Raw genomic sequence first — 18663 nt, 5'->3', positions numbered from 1 at the left:
TGGGAGGGAAACGCTGCCTCAGGCTGCACACACAACCAGAGGAAGGTGTGTGTGTGTGTGTGTGTGTGTGAGTGTGTGATAGATGATGCAGAGGCCCTGGCCAAGTCTCCCTTCCCACAATTCATCTCCTTTTGTCCAACATATACAGACATATTCAACAAGTAGACAGTTCCTGTTGGAGACACTGGGAGTTATGCTTCATCAAGGTCAGTCTCACACACACACACACACACACACACACAGGAAAACAGCTAAATCTCTTTCTCCTCTTTCCAGTTGGCAAACAACAAAACTTAGAACAGACCGCGTCCAGGTGAGGAGCAGTTTGCTTCAAAGAGGTCGAACAGCTTCAGATCCATTTCTGCGACTTTACAGAACCACTCTCTGCTGTGATTGGTCGGATGTGTCCAGGTGAGAGGAGCCAGGGATTGAACATGGAACAGTTTCTGTCACTTCTGAAAATCTGACGGTGTACCACTATCTCCATATTTACCTGATTATTGTCTGGCTTCTCTCTGAGCTTCACCTGTTTCTTCTTTTCTTACCTTTCACAAACCTTTCCCGTCTTCCACGGGTTCTTGTGTTTGAGTGAATCATCGTCCTGACAGCCCTGCAGAGACCTCTGGTCACGGTCACAGCCTGCCGCAGAGAGGGCTCAGTTTCCCGCCGGACACCGTCAAACATCAAGCCAACGCTCAGCAACAACTTCCACAAATTAAACAACAACATGTGTTTGGTTTAAAATGGCCACCTCGCCTACGTCAGAGAACCACTGTCGTCGTGGTTATGTTACGTTACGTTCACTCCAGAGTCGCCCGTTTAACTTTGAAAACTCCGGGATGACGTTTCGGCTCCTGATTGGCTCTTATCAGCCTCAACCACCAGCGGTGAAAGCAACATGGATGAAGAATTAAAACGTTACTGACCTTGTTGTCTTTGCTAGCAGCTGTTGTTCAGTTCAGGTCTGTATTTAAACTCTAAAACTGCCTCTGTTGTTCCACGTTTGTCGCATTTTGTGCAACTAACCAACTGAAGAGCAGACAATCCGCTTCCTGTTTACACCGGCACACGCATGCGCAGTGTACGCTGTCCGTTTTCAGGTGAGTTAGAGGTTAGAAGACTGTAAATAAAGATGGACGTCGCCTCCGTCCACAAATGGGCAGAGAGGTGGGGCGTGTGTGGAGCCCACCTGTCACCTTAAATGTATTAACATATAAAAATCCAGCCCGTGCAGGTGTCATGAAGGAGGAAATGATCTCTAGAGAGCAGAACAGTTTCTGTACCAGGCTGTAAACATGTTGCTGGAGCCAGACTCTAGTGGTCTTTAGAGGAACTCTCTAGACACTATAGTGTCCATTTAATCAACATCACAATAAAACCCCAGTAAAAATTCAAAAGGATTTTAATACTGTTAATCAGTTATTATACACATTCACCTAGAAGCATGTTGTGTAACTGCAGGCTGTAATCAGCTGGAGGATAAGTGCAATGTTGAAGTGTAACACTGGCATCATCTTTGGCAACATGACATCACTGTGGAGGACCAAACCTGATGCAAGGGATGCTTCAAAATAAACTGGGAAATAAATTAATGAATAAAATGCACAAGAAATAAATCTATAAATCTGTGATATTTTATTCCTACAGGGATCATGGAGGCTGTTGGTGGAAAATAAATCCAAATAAAACCATAAGGTGAACATGAAGTTTATTTTTCTTATAGATTTATTTATGCATTTTGTGTATTTTATTCATTCATTTAGTTCTTTTTCTCCCTTTACATCTCTAATAAATCCAGTTTGGTCTTCCATATAACACATTATTTACAATATTCACACTGAGGACATTATTGTCATTAACATAACCAAAGCTCGTTTCATTGGGCTGCGCAGGAACAAAACCCAGCTCTCTCAGTCCTCTGTCAGAGGGTGAACTCAGTCTTTTCACCCTGTGTGAATGAGCTGCTTCCTGAGGCCTTGCTGGGGAGTCACACAGTCCAGCTCAGTCCAGCTGTTCTTCACATCAGGCTGCTGTGATGGATGACGGTGAAGCAGCTTGTCTGAGCTCCTCTGCCCAGCGTCTTCTGGGACTTCTGCCGCCGCTGCCGCCACCAACCCGCACAGCAGAGGAAACGGGATAGAGGTGGTGCATGAAGGGAAACGGTCCCAGGACGACTATGTGGAGTAACAGGAAACAGAGGAACTGACCGGAGAGTACTGGACCAGAGGAACGGCCAGGTCCAGGTACTCCTGAGGAGACAGAAACAGAGGATTAGAAACTGTAGATAATCTAAATATATTTATTATTGAGGTTGTAGTTTAAATCTCTGTTGAACTGAACTGTATTATATTGAGAGGTGTTTCTAATATTTTGCCCAATACATTTACAACATGAGGGGGTGAAATGTCTTCAGATATTTATTCTTTTCATGTCAAATATCAGTACATGTGAGAGAAGCTGATAGATAATTGATATGTAATATCTGTGTCTGTTGTAGTGAACGACACCTGGTTACCTGATTTGCCATGAGGGAAAGTGTTCGGTCTAAATCTTCCACCAGCTGCTGGAAAGTGGGTCTGCGAGAGGGGACGGCGTGCCAGCAGTCTCTCATCATCAGGTACCTGACAAGACACAAAGCAGCGTTAGAGAGGGAGAGGAGTGTGTGTGTGTGTGTGTGTGTGTACCTGTATGGCTATCTTTGTGAGGACCAGGTTAACATGTTTGCAGAGTGAGGACTTTTTTTTCAGCCATGACTTTCTGACAGGGGGTGAAGACATGGTTTTAGAGCTCAGGATAGAATTAGGTTCAGTTTAGGGTTAAGATCTGTCCACAACAAGAATGATTACCATAAATATATTGTTTTAAAAGTTGTTCTAACTCTAGTGGATGGCTCAGTCCACACCAGGACTATAAGGACGATGGTGAATGATGTTGTTGGAATCACTTGCAGAGCCATTTGATGAACGATAAAAATACTGACAGCCAGTTAAAATACATCTGAATACACAGACAGGGGGAGCATGTGTTCTGCTCTTCAATAATTATGTTACTGGGTCAATACAATGACCTCCGCCTGTCTGACAGTCTGCTGGAGCCACCAGAGCAGCTTCACCCGAACCTGCTCCATGGTGAACATGTCATGGTTACAGACCGTTATCGTTCATCAGTGTGGATGTTCACATCGTTAGCGTTATTGTTGTTGTTACTGTTCTTGGTGTGGACGGTTCTTCAGGGTTGGGCTTGGACATTTAACTGTAAAGGCTGAGGTTAGGGAAAGTGTCCTCACAAACATGTTTTAAGTCATGTACACACTCACAGACACACAATCTGTATTTGAGCTGAAGCTGTTTATGAGCCTAAACACAGACTGACTGGGACCCTGTTTACAGTCAGTGTCACTGAAATGACACTGTGGGGGTGGGGTGTTGGTCCAGGTGTACTCACAGCTCCTGAGTGCAGGCGGAGGGTTTCTCCATGCGGTGTCCCTCCTTCAGCAGCTTGAAGAGCTCCTCCACAGGGACCCCAGGGTAAGGAGACCCCCCGAGGGTGAAGATCTCCCACAACAAAACTCCAAATGACCACCTGCAGCGGCACAGAAACATTACTGTTGTGTTTTGTGTGTGCGTCCATTACATCAGTGTTTGTTGTAGCTGTTACCAGAAAAACGACCAAACAGCAAACACAGGTTTTCAGAGACTCACACGTCACTCTGGTGTGTATAGATTCGGTCGAACAAAGCCTCTGGAGCCATCCACTTCACCGGCAGACGACCCTGTGGGAGCAGGAAAACCTCAGTCAAACCATCCTGTTGTTGCTGTTCTGTTAATGTTGTGCGTCGTCTTGTTGTCTTACGTTAGTGGTCTTCTTGTAGTAGTCGATGTGGTGGATGTCTCGAGCCAGACCGAAGTCCGCGATCTTCATCACGTTGTCTTCTGTGACCAGCACGTTTCTGGCTGCCAGGTCTCTATGGATACACTGAACATCAGAGAGGAGACAACGTTTACAACAGCGTCATATTGTGACTCTTAAACAAACCAGCTGACACATACATGAACGTTCCTGTTCACTGTAGCTTCTCAAACAAACAGGAGGAAACAGAGCATTTGTTGGGGACTAATTTCAGGGACAGATTAATCCACATCTGTGTGTGGGACTGAAGCTGTGTCCCAATTCAGGGGCCACATCCTCTAACGGCTGCATTTGAAGACTGATGGTGTCACTGAAGTCTTAAGTGCGGCCAAGAAATGCGTCCCCTCTTTTTCTGGGCAGTGAAGGCTCCAACAGGTGGATCCTGTCATAACGTCATAAACAAGCTGAACATGTTCCTGCAGAAACCAACCTTCTTCGAGGCGAGGTACGCCATCCCTCTGGCCACCTGGTACGCCGCAGACACCAGCTCCCTGATCTCTAAACTGCCCAGCGAGGCCTGCCTCGGGCCGCTCCAGTACTCCAACCCCACCGGCCGCCGGGCTCGGAGGTACTCCCTGAGGTTCCCCTGCGAGGCGTACTCCACCACCACGTACAGAGGGCCTGAGGGAGCAGCAGGTGGAGGAGGAGTCAGGTTTAACATCTGTACAACACATCAGCACCGAGACACTGTAAACACACACTCACCGTCCTGAGTGCAGGCTCCCAGCAGGTTGATGATGTTCTTGTGTTTACCGATCATCTTCATCATTTCCATCTCAGAGATCAGGTCAGACAGGTCCTTCTCTGTGGCGTCCGCTGCAGCACGTTCACACGACATCAGCTTCATGTTCACGTTAAGACTTTTTAATCTTGTGGTTACGAATTAAAGTTCAAACTTCTCTCACCTTTCAGCATCTTCACGGCCACCTTGGTGAGACGCGTCGGCTTGTTTCTGTCGATCCCCACAGCCTCAGCCAGCACCACCTGACCAAAGCAGCCTTCTCCCAGAGGCTTCCCCAGTGTCAGCCTGAGGAAAACACACACACACAAGTCAGTGTACAATGTGGACTTTGCTTCAGCTGCAGGATGCTACATGCTGGTCTTTCAGTTATGATCCTCATGAAGTGAAGTGTTTGGAGGTTTTCATGTCTGTGACTGTGAAGACGTGAACTGCAGCTGATTTCACCTGCAGCCAATCAAAAGCTTTACAGAACATCAAGAGAAGATACATGAATCCAAATACATGCACTGAACCATCTTTCAGATTCTAAACAGTGACAGAGAAATAGCCACAAAAATGGCAACAAGTGAGTATGAGATGTTTGCAGCTGAACTGGTGGTTGTAAATCGACTTCATGAGAGGATCAGGTGTACAGGTATATACAGGTGTTCTAAAAACAACAGGAAGTTGGTTATTGAGGTCAGTCAAATCCAAACACACATACATGACACATATCTTCAGATTCTCTGTGATTTCCACGTTCATCACAAATAAATGCCCAAAAACCCACTTTGAAAGACTTTCCTTATAGTGTTCCTTATAAGTTTCCTTCAGTGTCACAGTGAGGCAGTGATAGTTATCTGTACATCCACAATACACTGCAGACAGCAGCTGATCAAAGCTGATTCGGCAGACTTCATTTTCCGAAATATAAACCACACAGACAACAAATCACACTGGTACTGATTACCTCAGGACACAGAGGCACATCAGTTAGCTCCAACCCAGCTGTGTAAACATACTTTAAACAAAAGTGGGAAAAGCCGCTAATCTCAATCAGAGGCTTCAATAGTCAGTCAGTGAGAAACTCCACAGGCTGGCAGCTTGTCGGTGGACAGTGAGTGAAAAGCAGAGAGACAGGTTGTGTTTAAGCCGCCGTACCGGTCTCGCAGCAGCTCCCACACCGGGTCGTAGGGAAGCTCGTACTCCGACACTCCTGCCAGGATGGTGGTGGCTGCACTGGAGAGGCGAGACTGACGCATCAGACACATCCCTGACTGCAGCGAGGACGAGGACTCCACGGACACCTGCAGAGGAGGCGGGAGAGGAGACGTGAAGGTGTTTGTACTTTCTGATCCACAGAGAGGGAGCGGAGACGGGGGCGGACTCGTTACCTGTCTCCTCAGGGGGATGCTCTTGGCTAATTTCTGCACGGCCAACTGGCTGCTGAAGTCGCTCTTCTTCGGGGCACAGCAGAGTCTGCAGATGACGGCTGTGGCAATGAGGATGATGATGATGAAAAACCCGAGGCAATAGATGAAGATCTCCAAGTATGTCTGGGAGGGCAGCAGGGAGGGGGGCAGGTCTGGGGTGAGAGGAACCAGAGACAATCAGGTCTTCACAGAGAGAGAGAGAGATGATTAAAGTGTCTGAGGCGTCTGAATATCTTTACCCACCTTCCACCACAGTGAGCCACGCTGAGTGGTGCGAGACCCCGATCGAGTTTCCCGCCAGACAGGTGTACTCCCCTGCATCGTCCAGAGACACGTTCCTCAGAGTCAGCACCTCCATTTCTTTATCTGTCGTGTTCAAACCTGCAGTCTGAGGAAGAGAGGGACACACTTCATCACAGAGAACAGTCGACACTGACACCAACAGCCCAACACCACAAAGGCTCAGCATGTTCAGAGAGTTCAGGGGTGAACTGACCATTTCTTCTTACTGTGGCTGCTCAGTTTAAAGTCCTCAAGGATAAAACAGGTGATTTGAGCTGCAGCTCACACACGACATCACTGCTACAACCCAGCTCGTTATTGAGGAAAAGGGAATAAACATAAACCAGATGTGACCGGTGTAGCAAATTTATTTGGTAGTGAACCTATGATCTCATTTCAGAGCTGAGGTTGACAACATGTCGCTGTCAGTTCTCGTTCTCTTGACAAAGCAGAGAAATGAAAGAGAGGAAGGAGCAGAAACTTGCCAGTCACATCTCTGTCTGAGGTTTCTAGATCAGTATAAAGTCAAATCAGAAAGTTTCTACAAATGATCTGTTTCCACCAGCAGGAGGAAAACACAGTGGGTCAGTCACTGTGGACAAACAGGCAGCGAGATTCGGTTTCATGCTGTTCCACAGATTCACGGTCGGTGGCGTTAACAAGCGAAGAAAAGCAACAAAGCACCAAACAAAGGCAAAGAAGAAGAAAATGGCCACGCCTACAAACATAATGAAAACAATCCATGATTCCAATATTCAGATGTGGAAATGCCTTCAACATGTTACGCAGGATATGTCATTTGTTTTGAAACGCTGGACGTAAACAGAAGCTTCGTCTGTTTACAGGAAAACTTGACCTTTAATTTGTAGGAAGATGTGGGAGATAATTGAGGAAAGTTTCCACGCTGCAGCTGTGTGTAAGGACTCCGACAGTCACGGTTTGGAAATGACTGAATGACTGATGAGATTCTGTTTTAAATTTGCCCAATCACCAGACACTCATTGTGTTCAGCCTTTCTTCTGATTGGAGAAGGAACACAATGAGACGTGCGAGGCTCCTGGCTCCACGCCACACTGCCAACCCCACAGCCCGGGCGTTCCTCATCATGAGTCCACAACACGGCACAGATGTGGTCTGACTCTGCTCTGTCACAGAGAAATCAAACCAGTGCCATGCAAAATAACAACCGGCTCAACCACCACTGGGGAAGGTTTTACAAATACAAGTGAACCACACCAGATCCACATGCTGCTGCCTCCAGCCCAACAGTCACTTCACATATAAAACTGATACAGACTAAAGATTGAGGAATTAACATTGTTTTAAACAGTCATGTTTTCCCATAGTATCAAATTTAAATATACGAGCACCAGGTTTTAAAGCTCCATCCAGTCTAAAGGTAGATGTCCATGTGTTTGTGATTATAAAGCAGGTCTAGGTTCTATATTAATACTGTGAAAGTATCAAAGCCTCAGTCCACAGAGAAATGCACACAGCCTGTATTCAGAAACTGAGCCTTAAAACCAGCCGTCAGGACTTCTGGAACTTTGTGATGTCACAACAAAGCAGTCGCTGCCCCAAGCCCCGCCCACCTGGCCCCACCATCCAACCTTGCAGGATTTGGTTTCTCCGAGTGTTTAAAATCAGCTATATTTTTATTGGATCACTCAGAAAACAGTCAGCCAATCAGAAGAGAGGTTCAGATCCTCTCTTCTGATTGGCTGACTGACCTGTTGTTACCAGAGCTCCAGAGAGAAGCCTGAGAGAGGAGATGTAAAACTACACTGAGATGGTTTTTGGTTCTTAAAACCACAGATATATCTTCTGATGGAGATCAACACTTCAGATAAACACTGGAGAAGTTGAAACATGGACCTTGAAACAAACCCCCCCTCCCAGGTAAACCTGTTCACTCTGAGCCCACCTTGAGGACGAGGACGTAGCGGTGTCCGTCAGGCCCCTCTCTGCTGCCGTTGATGGTGATGTGTTTGAGCCACTGGATGTGAGGCTGCGGGTCACTGAACACCCGACACACAAACTCCACGTTGCTGCCAACGACTGCAGTTTGGTTGGCCGGCAGCCCGGCCTGCAGGATGGGCCTGTGAGGAGAGCGCTCTGGAAAAGACGGGTTTAGAAAAACATCAGAGGTGAACGGGAACACAGGAATCTGACGTACTGAGGGAACGTCCACAAGAAGCCAAGGATCAATTAAAAAAGAACAGATCTGTTCCAGCCTCGGTCTGTTTGAGCGTTTCCTCATCAGTCTCCAGAGTGAGTCAATCTTAAAACACTCGCTTGGTGTTTTAGTGTTTAAAGGGAACTCACTCGTTTTAATACTCACAGAAACAAGTGTTTGATAACATAAAGTTTTTATGAGCTGGAATCAAACAGCTGAGTGCAGGTTTAACAGGTGAGACAGGTGAGACTGAAGCTGGCGGTCGTTTACCAAATGGCAGAAGAAGAAGAGATGTGGGTGTTTTCCTGTGTCAGTGTGAACTGTGTGTTTTCACAGTGTGGACTTCTCACCCACTACATCCAGCAGGTAGGTGTGTTTCAGGCTCCCATATTCGTTCTCCACCACACAGGTGTAGTTCCCTTTATCCGATGGGACCACTGACTCCATGATGAGGGTCCACATGTGGTCTCTGATCTGAAAGATGGAGGATCAGTGGAGACGTTAAACAGCTGACTGGACGTCTGCTGTTCCCTCTCTACGTGAACACACACAGACACACACACCTTGAAGCCTCCGATTCTCTGGTCCTTCCTGAACTCTTTCCCGTTCTTGTACCAGCGCAGAGACGGGACCGGGTTTCCCGTCGCCTGGCATCGAAACTTCACCGTCTTGCTGGCAGGGACGGCGTGGAGCTGCTTCTCCATCTTCTCCGGCATCACCCACTGAGGCGCCAGCGCTGACGAGGAGACACCAGCACGGTTACAAGCTTTCAACACAACAGCACCACAACACAGGAACAGAGAGAGAGCTAAAGTCTGAGGCTTACGCTGCAGCTTCTCGTTGCTTGTAGACAGCTCATTGGACAGTTTGTTTTCCTCTGAGGATGACTCATCGTCTTCTTCATCTTCAGAGGATTTTACTGCATCGGCTACAAAAGAAGTTGGATGTTTATAAGCTTCTCAGAAAACTGTGGTTGTGTGTGTGTGTGTGTGTGTGTGTGTGTGTGTGTGTGTGTGTGTGTGTGTGTGTGTGTGTGTGTGTGGGGGGTGGCTTCCCTCCAACAGACAATGACAGGAGCTTGAGGGCTGACCTCTGACCTCTCGGCCCGGCTCAGTGAAAAGGGGCGGAGTCTTCGTGCTCAGACAGGAGCTGTCGCCACAGCTCAGTGCTGCACCTAACCACTTCCAAAACTTCAGAGACCTCCTCCCTATCTGCTCGGGCCATTAAACACACACATCCCTGCAGACTCCCCCTGCTCTAACAGGACTAGTGGGGTGGGGTGGGGAGGGGTGGGGGGGGGTCGGGCTAAAACTTCTATCTCACATTTTTAAACCTCTCCCTGAACCAGGAAATCCTGCTGCGCCCTTCATATCTGAACAGAATGAAACAACTCATTTCATCGTTTATAATTGAGGGAGGGGCTTTTATTGTGGAAACGTTGGCAGATATTGTGATTGATGTTATTTTTCTTGGGTCTTGTACTAAATAATCATGTTTCTTTACATCTGCAGGATATGATTTATAGTCCAAGGCGTTTCTGCAGCTTCACTTAAAAAACTGCAGCTCCTGTGATTTGGATTTTGCACTTGGTCATATTGAGATTTTCATAATATTTCGATTAATTGTTGACCTCAGGGAGTCAAAGATGACAACCTGCACATTTTTCACTTCACTTGGTGAAAATGAGTCAAATGGTGAAACGTTTTCACAGCTGCAGTCGATGATTAGCGGGCTGGTTGTATTTAGAGCTGCTAGCATAGCCGTAGGTGGCGATAATGTTTAATCTCATAGTGTCTGCCTCCAGCTGATGCATTGATCCTGTCAGCTGCTGATCAGTAAGGTGATCGGACCGATGACCCGCTGCACATCCTGAAGCCATCACATGTGACTCTGCCGAGTCAGACCATCCTCCCGTCAGCAAAAATACCCAACAGCCCATAACTCAGAGTGTTTCTGGAGTTCAAGTCAAAGTGAAGGTGAACGGGTATAAAAACACTGAAGCTGAGTCTGTGAAACCACTGAGAATGAAGATGATGTGAAATGTGCAGCTTCTGGTCAACACATCAAACAGGTTATAAAAAGAGCAGCGAGCCTGCTGAGACGGGAGCTGAGGTCACAGCACTTACAGGAATATGTTGTGTTGAGCTGGACTCAGAGTGTGAGGGAGGGAAGTGGTTTGATTTCAAAAAAACATAAAACAGTCTAAACGCGAGAAACTGAGCGAGGGAGGCTGCAGCAGCTGATGTGAAAAACAAGACTTTATGGGCTCAACAACAACGGCATCACACAGACTCACACTCAGCTGGAGTCCAGATGGCTGGAGCAGAAAATACAAACACACACAGAAGGTATATGCATACGCACACAAACACAAACACTCGGAGGAAGGAGTACGAGTGTCTTCTGGAAGCACTGATTACCCACAGAGTCTGAGCGGCCCTAACACGCTCACACACACTCAGACTGAGTGCACGTGTAACTGCGTTACTGCGTCTGGACAGGATATACAGACCGTAACCAGCTCCCCGAGAGCCAAGCCCCGGCTCCACCATGAAAAATCTGCCTAACCGGTTTCAGATGCTACAGAGCCAAAAACAGCCAAAACCTCCAAAAGTCACTTTCCTCTTAAAGAAATTCTCTCATTGGAAACTTTTATAAGCTTTTATATAATACAGAGTAAAACACAGCGACCACAGAGCTGAGATCAGACATGAAGGAGCCTCAAACAACAGAGCAGGAACAAACACAGCAGATCAAACAGCTTCAAACAGTAACTGTGAATTTACATCAGACAAACACTGAGGTCAGAAAATATCTGAAATCAGAGCTGCGGTGATTCATCCATCGATTTCCATCATTATTCAAACAACAAGTCCAAACACTCGCTTTGTTTTAAACATCTGATGTAAAACTGAATGTGTTTGTGTTCAGACTCTATGAATGACAGTGGACAACATTCACTATTATTTAACATTTTATTGAAAAAAACAGTTGATTGAACACTATGCAATAATCATAATAATAATAATAATGACGACACTTAAGATTCACAGATAGATGTTTTTCTTGCTGAGCTCTGCTGGAGACACAAACGGCTGAGGACATCTGTGAGTGTGTTACCTGTGTCGGTGTCCTCTGTGGCCGGTCTGGACTGGGCCCGAGGAACCTGGACCAGCAGAACCAGCAGGATGCAGGAGAGCAGCAGCAGGAGGCAGCGGGGGGAACACATCATGTCCTAATGCATCCACGGCCTGGGACGTCCAGAGCGGGAACACACTGCAGCACAGACACACACAGCGAGCTCAGACTTCTGCACTTTACTGAAACATTTTCACAGACGTGAGGCAACACCCTGGGATTTTTTTCACTTTTCTCTTATCATCAAAAAATCCTGTGAAAAAAACAAAAACCACCAGTGAATGAAAACCAAATATTTTCAGTTTCCTGTTGTATGATGAAGAGAAGCAGCAACAGCTGGAGCATTGACTGTTTGACTGACAGGATTAAGTGAACGGAGCTGGAAGAAGCTGATCTGGTTGTTTGAACATGAAGCAGGTGGTGATAATAAAAACTGATGCTCTGTATTTTAAGCCTCTTAGTTCAGGTCTAATAACAGAGGGATCTGCTGTCCACAGCTGCTACAGACCTGTTAGTTTTATAGTTTTTACAAATTCACAAATCAGCTGCCGTGGATGAAATTAATCAATTGATGAGAACCATCAATCGTTGATGTGGCTCATTCTCTGGTTCCAGCTTCTGAACATCTTTAACTGTTGTCTGGACAAATGTTCCATTGATCTCTGACATTTTATAAACTAAAAGATTCATCGATTAATCAGAAAAATTATCTACACATGGATCAATAATGTCAATAATAATTAGATTCTTTTGAGCATCAGAGGAAGTTTTCTCATCAGGCTCTGCTCACTTTACACCAGGAGAATAAATGAACATACAACTGCAGCAGAACTGTTTGTCTCCATGAAACATCTCCTGATATTTGTGCATGAATTCAAATTCAAATTCAGTTTAAATTTGGATGTAAACTACTGACAGTGAAGACGAGAGGGAATCACCCGGGGCATGATGGGAAAACACCCAAACACTCTCCCCTCACCCACCCCCCCCCACCCCCACACCCCCACCGTGCTGCTCACACTCCTGCAGCTGTTTCCCACAGTGGTTGAAGACATGGTGACGTGGTCCCATAACCCCCCCCCCCCCCCCCCCCCCCCCCCCGGTTCACCTGTGAGCACTACACATCTGTCAGGTGTCAAACACAACATGTGGACGGACACACAGACGTGCACGCTGCCTGAAACTAACACAGACACCATTTGCTGCATGTGTCAGCATCAGCGTGTGAAATGTTCCTGCTGCGGAGAAACGTCCTGGTGTGAGGAGAGAAATCAGCCACGGAGCTGCTTCCCACACACAGCGAACCTTCACCTCTGTTATCAATTCATCCGCGGATCAATCAATTCATTGTTCGACTGTGTCCAGACTCCAGGTGACGTCTTCAGATGTCTTTGTCCTGAAACCTCAGATATTCACTCCGCACTGACGTGAAAGAGTCAAACCTGACGCTGGTGAAGCTGCGACTGAAACATTTCCTGCTGATCAATAACAACTGTAACACCGGCTCCAACAGAACTGTGAGCAAGAACATGACCTCAGAGTCGAGTCCATTTTCATTTATATCACACAAAATCACATCAGAAGTTACCTGAAGGTACTTTCCAAACAGAGGAGGTCAGAGTTCAGAGTTCAGAGTCATTTTCACCAAACGCTCTCAACAGCAACTTTAACTCCCGACTTCAACCTGAAGTGTCAGCTGTTGACAGGTTTCATTCATTAAATGTCACTGAAGGGGGGTGAACTCTGACCCTGGACTCTCTGCAGAGCTCCTGCTCAGCAGACGACAACAGGACACGTTCAGTGGTGTCAGTCGTGTTAGTCACAGCGGTGCTTCCAGCTAAATGCTAACACACGAAATATAACAGGGTGAACGAGGTGTAATCATTGGCCGATACTGAGGCTGATGAGGGCATCAGTTCACCAGTGTATTGTAGAAATCAGAGTTTTGATCTGATGATGACACTGACGACGTCACGGGAACTGATCCTTGTAGGGACTGGAAATGTGAATCTTCCAGGACTGACGAGGACAGTGTAATAACACTACAAGCGTCCTCGTCTGACATCAAATTCAAATTCAAATTCAAATTCAGATTCAGATTCAAAGAAGACAGGCAGAGTAAACAACAACAACACCTGGAAGCAGCAGCAGGTGCAGCAACAGGAACTATGTCACAGGAGGAAACTGCTCAGTTCATCCTGAGGGACACGAAGGTCTCGTCCTATCAGGCGCCAGCAGGGTGGAAACCTTCCTCAGGTACGTGACACTTCAGAACAAGTGAAACACACAACATAAACTCTGAGACCAACACACAACAAACTGACATCAGCTGATATCTCAGTCCTTCCACTCCATCGCCCGCGCTCTGGACAGGAAGTGACCTTGAGTTAGAAAACGACCTGGACTGATGGACAGTAACTGCAGGAGGACGCTCATCGTCTCACCAGCCTCGTAAACAAGATGAACACTGATTGACTCAGACACTGAGAACCAGAGGACACACAGATGAGTGTGTGTGTGTGTGTGTGTGTGTGTGTGTGTGCTGGTGCCAGCTTCATGAAGACATAATTAATAGGTTCCACACTTGGACGCCGGCGGTCTCTTAAATGAACGAGTCTGTTTTACGTGAGGGTCAGGCTGCTGCACACTGACTCTCTCTGAGGCATTCTGGGAAATGCAGTGGTCTCCCTCCCACACACACACAAACACAAACATACTCAGCAAACACTGCGACATGGAGCAGATTCAGACGCAGCATCGAGCTGCAGAGTGAACGCTGTCGTTGTTCAGAGCTGAGGCGCTGGAGGTCACCTGCAGGGAGAAACCTCCTCAGTCACCTCTTGCATCTCAGGACAAAACAGCTCGAGATGTAAATGAATTCAAGATGGACTGAAATCCAGTTGTTCAAACCAGCACATCTGGAGGCTGGAGATGAACTCGAGCCAGATGTCTCCAGGACAAAATCACAGTCTTCATTACACAAAGTCTCAACACATATGATCAAATACAAGGAGCTGCAGTGCAGTTTATCTGATCCCGATCAGTTCAAGGTGTGTGTGTGTGTGTGTGTGTGTGTGTGTGTGTGTGTGTGTGTGTGTGTGTGTGTGTGTGTGTGTGTGTATGTGTGTGTGTGTTAGAGCCATTAAGATGATAAAACCTTTGTCAAGTAGTTGGCACTACTGTAAGTTCTTCTTCTGGTGTTTTTATCAGAACAGCCTCAGGGGAACCTCCTCCTCCTCCTGGACTGGAGCACTGACCCTGGTTTACCTGTGTCACTATGATCTTTATGATCTGACCCCCGAGACACTGAGAACAGATATGAGTGGAAATGAAAAGTTTATCCACATACTTGAAATACACTTTAAATAACAAGAGAAAAACGACCTGGTTAAAAAACTCAAACCTGAATTCACTGATTTGTTTTGTTCTCTTAGAGGCTAAACTTCATTTTAACAGCTGAACGTTTAAAACATGAAAAACTCTCAGGATCAGTTTGTGTTTATCACTATTAAAACATTACTGTCGGCTGATGTGTCATTTTTGGACTTGAGTCACTATCAGCCTCTAAACTGCAGCCGTGGTCAGGCTGGAATAACAAAGATGAATGTTGCTCCTCACATCCTCACTGAGTTACACTTTCGCCTGAATCCGTCGCTGTTGATACGGAGGTGATTTCGTGTGTGTCAGCGTCTCCCAGCAGCAGCCGTCTGTGAGCACACTCTCACTCTCTTTAATCCTCTGACACTCTGTTCCTCAGCTTTAACAACCATCCTCCTCCTCCTCCTCCTCCTCCTCCGTTAAACTTCCCGTGCTGAAGCCTTCACCCACACACCACATTCTGCAGCCGCCCGGCAGCTCGAATAGTTGTCATATTAACACACCAACGACTGATGCCACCCGTCAACCGGAGCTGGAAAACATCGGCCAGCAGCAGCAGCGAGAGACCAACAGGAAGAGAGAGGCAGAGGCCGTGAACCTCGGGGGGGCTGGTTAAAGAGGCGAGGGGTGCAGGGCAGCATGGGTCTGACAGATGTGGAGGGTGGGCTGGTGGTTGGGAGGACTCCCTGCTGTGGGCACGCTGAGTGGAAAAGTGAGTCAGACTCCCCGAGCGTGCTCCACATAGTTCAGCCCTTCAGCGTGACACTGCGACTGGAGGTGATTTAGCAGCTCAGCCGAGCAGAGACACATCACGATCGGATCACAGTGACAGTGACCGTGCACGTGAGCCGAGCTGCTGCTGCTGGGAAATGACGGAGCAGGGGGCGGAGCCATGACATACGTCTGAGCCTGAACTACAACTACAAGCTGCTGTCAGACAAATAACATATTCAACTCAACCAGAGGAGGAAGTGTTCAGATCACTGACCTCAGTGAAAACAGCTGAAAGCCTCCAAGTATGTTTACTCAGGTGCTGTAGTTAAATAAAGTTTCAGGTATTTCCTCTTTATTCTACTTTTTACTTCTCTCCACTACATTCACTTCATCATTTTAATCACTGCTGAGGCTGAACGATGATTATTTTGGCAGATATTGTGATACGAGTCATGATTTCAGCTGGAATCATCATTTTCACTGAAAAAATATAAAAATGCTGAGGATGTGATTTTCGTTGGGTTCTGTACCAAACACACACGACTCTTTACGTCTGCAGAATATGGTTTATAGTCGGGACGTCTCTGCAGCAACACAGCGCTCCAATGATCATCTGACATATTTTACCTTTATCAATAAACTGCAGCTCCTGTGGTTTGGATATTGCACTTGTCCATTACTTGTTCAGCCCCAGTTACTATTTCCTTTTCAGTTTTTACACATCATCAGCTTTTCCACGGTTCAGTTAAAGTTTAAGACTTTTTTAGATCTTTTTAATTCAATGTAAAAAAGAATTTAAGGCCTTTTTCATCAACCAAAGTGTGAAATACATCAATGACAGGCAGCAGGATGATGAGGTGTAGAGTTATTCCTGATCAATAAAACCACCTGGAGCTGGATGAGCAGCAGAGAACAGATAAGTGGACGAACAGATGAACAAATTTACAGATTTATGTAACGTCCACATATGAATTTTAAAACGATGGTGCTGGAGATTCTCCAATCAGCCGTAATCAAGCTGTAAAATCTGATCTTATAGATCAAACTACTGCAGTAAACAGAGGATAAAAACTTCACATTAACTCTGCAGAACGACAACAACTAACAGCTGCTGGGTGAAGTCCGATGTGTTTGACAGTAGGTGTCACTCTCATGAGACATTTCTCTGCACCGTGTACTTTTACTTCTGATACTCTGAGTACATTTACCTGGTAATACTCGAGTACTTTCACTTGTGAGTGCAGTATTTTTACAGCGGTGTATAGACAGCTGTTTACTGAGCTTATAAAATGTGATACATCACTGCAGTCAACACCAACCCCACCCTCACAAACAGCTCACTCCTATTACCTTTAAATACTGAAGTGAATAAAGATCACAAAGGCCTACGAACTTTCACTTCAGGTGCAGTATTTCTACTGTTTCAGCCTTTACTAAAGGACGTGAACAGATTATTGCTTCTACTCACTTTACAAAATGTGATTTTATATAAACAACATGTGATAAAGTTATTAATGAGATTCATTCCTTTCCCAACAGTATCAAAGCAGTTCAGATGAGACCAGAAACACCAGTAAATCATCCTGTAACAGAGCAGTCGGTGTTGACTCCCAGTCAGTGACTGTAACTGAGCCCAGTGGAGGAGCTCAGCTGGTTCCTGCGGCTCCAGCTTCACCAGGGCCCGGGGACCCTTCACGGACCGCGGGATTATCAGGGAAACCCTCCGTACCTGTGCGCGGTGAGTCCCGGTCAGGCGGGAGGTTAGATCCGAGGACGCGGAGTCACAGCCGGACTCACAGGTGACCCGGGCCGGCTCCGGCTGCGCTGCTGTCCCGGGACGGAGAACCACCCACTGGGCGCAAGTTTCCTACATGAGTCGGCTCGGTGCGCAGACGCACCTCTAACCGGAAGTCTAATAGTTGATGTATTAAGGTGCGAGAGGCGCTTCAGACGCGGGTCCAGCTGCGGGTCCAGCTGCGGGTCAGTCCGACGGGAAAGCGCCGCTCGCTGGCGCCGCAGTGAGAAATACACCGAGCAGCAGAAACGCTCCTCCTACACACGGCTCACCCCCTCCCGCACATCAATGCCCCGCAGCCGCCGATTTATTGACTCCCTCTCCCGAATGGCGCAATCCCCCAGCCTCATGCACGGACCCCCCCACGAACCATGCACCGTGAGCGCGCGTGCACGTGTGCGCGTGCGCGTGTGCTCACCGCCCCCTCTTGTTGTCTTGCAGGAGCAGGAAGGGAATGATTAGTTTCCACTTGATCACGTTGGTTTATCAGGGCCCAGAAAACTATGGAAGCTCGCTGAAGACAAAAAGTTGGCAGGTACCAGCTTCACCTGGACAGGTCTGGATTTCCTGAGCGGCGAAGTGGGAAACCTGCCCTGGGCCCCAGAGCCCTCATTTATATCATCATGTTGTCCATCCTCCAACTTCAGGCCCTCAGATATAAGGAGATATATTATGATCATATATCCTCTGCATATATGAACATATTAGGTTATAGCATATATGAAATACCCAGTTTAAAATGTGTATCTGTACATATATTATATATATATATTGTAATAATTGCTGCCCATCAGCCAAACATCGGCCAGACAAAATATTATTAATATTCATTATTATTATCATAATTATTTTGAATTCAAAACTGTACCAGTGAAACTGTAGTTTTACCGTGTTGTGACCATGAGAGCATGTTCCTGGCTTTAGTTTCTCTTTAGGAATAAGGAAGAAGGTTTATTCTGTAATGTCCCATAAACCTGCGTGGGAGGAGCCAGATGTTTGGCAGGACACACAGATTCAAACCAACCTGGTGGTGGAGCTACAGGAAAACTCAGAGGGATCTCAAACCTTTGTGCCAAACCATCCAACAGATAATTTGCTGCACACCTGAGAACGCTGA

At 46.7% G+C, this 18663-nt stretch overlaps 1 protein-coding gene across 3 annotated transcripts; it reads right to left on the bottom strand.

Annotated features, from left to right (window-relative positions):
• Window positions 1–1384: 1384 nt before the first annotated feature.
• Window positions 1385–18112, bottom strand: fgfr1b (fibroblast growth factor receptor 1b). Of its 3 annotated transcripts, XM_071466216.1 has the most exons (18): window positions 17481–17903; window positions 14817–14965; window positions 11642–11797; window positions 9348–9449; window positions 9085–9257; window positions 8872–8995; window positions 8270–8460; window positions 6307–6451; window positions 6025–6215; window positions 5792–5937; window positions 4815–4936; window positions 4615–4725; window positions 4340–4530; window positions 3853–3975; window positions 3702–3772; window positions 3445–3582; window positions 2516–2621; window positions 1385–2249 (listed from the first exon to the last, which is right to left on the bottom strand). In XM_071466216.1, the coding sequence occupies exons 3-18, from the start codon at window positions 11751–11753 to the stop codon at window positions 2175–2177; spliced, it is 2121 nt and encodes a 706-aa protein (XP_071322317.1). In that variant the 5' UTR covers window positions 11754–11797; window positions 14817–14965; window positions 17481–17903; the 3' UTR covers window positions 1385–2174. The 3 variants fall into 3 exon arrangements, with proteins under 3 accessions (XP_071322317.1, XP_071322318.1, XP_071322316.1); XM_071466217.1 differs by lacking the exons at window positions 14817–14965; window positions 17481–17903 and adding an exon at window positions 17965–18112; XM_071466215.1 differs by lacking the exon at window positions 14817–14965 and having other exon boundaries at window positions 17481–17902.
• Window positions 18113–18663: the final 551 nt, after the last annotated feature.

The sequence above is a fragment of the Trachinotus anak genome, unplaced genomic scaffold (assembly GCF_046630095.1).
Source record: "Trachinotus anak isolate AG129_WGS33_773 ecotype Australia unplaced genomic scaffold, CSIRO_AGI_Tana_v1 ptg000028l, whole genome shotgun sequence".
Classification (NCBI taxonomy): domain Eukaryota; kingdom Metazoa; phylum Chordata; class Actinopteri; order Carangiformes; family Carangidae; genus Trachinotus; species Trachinotus anak.
The sequence above is the reverse complement of the archived record's forward strand: the minus strand, read 5'-3'. Positions and strand labels throughout refer to the sequence as shown.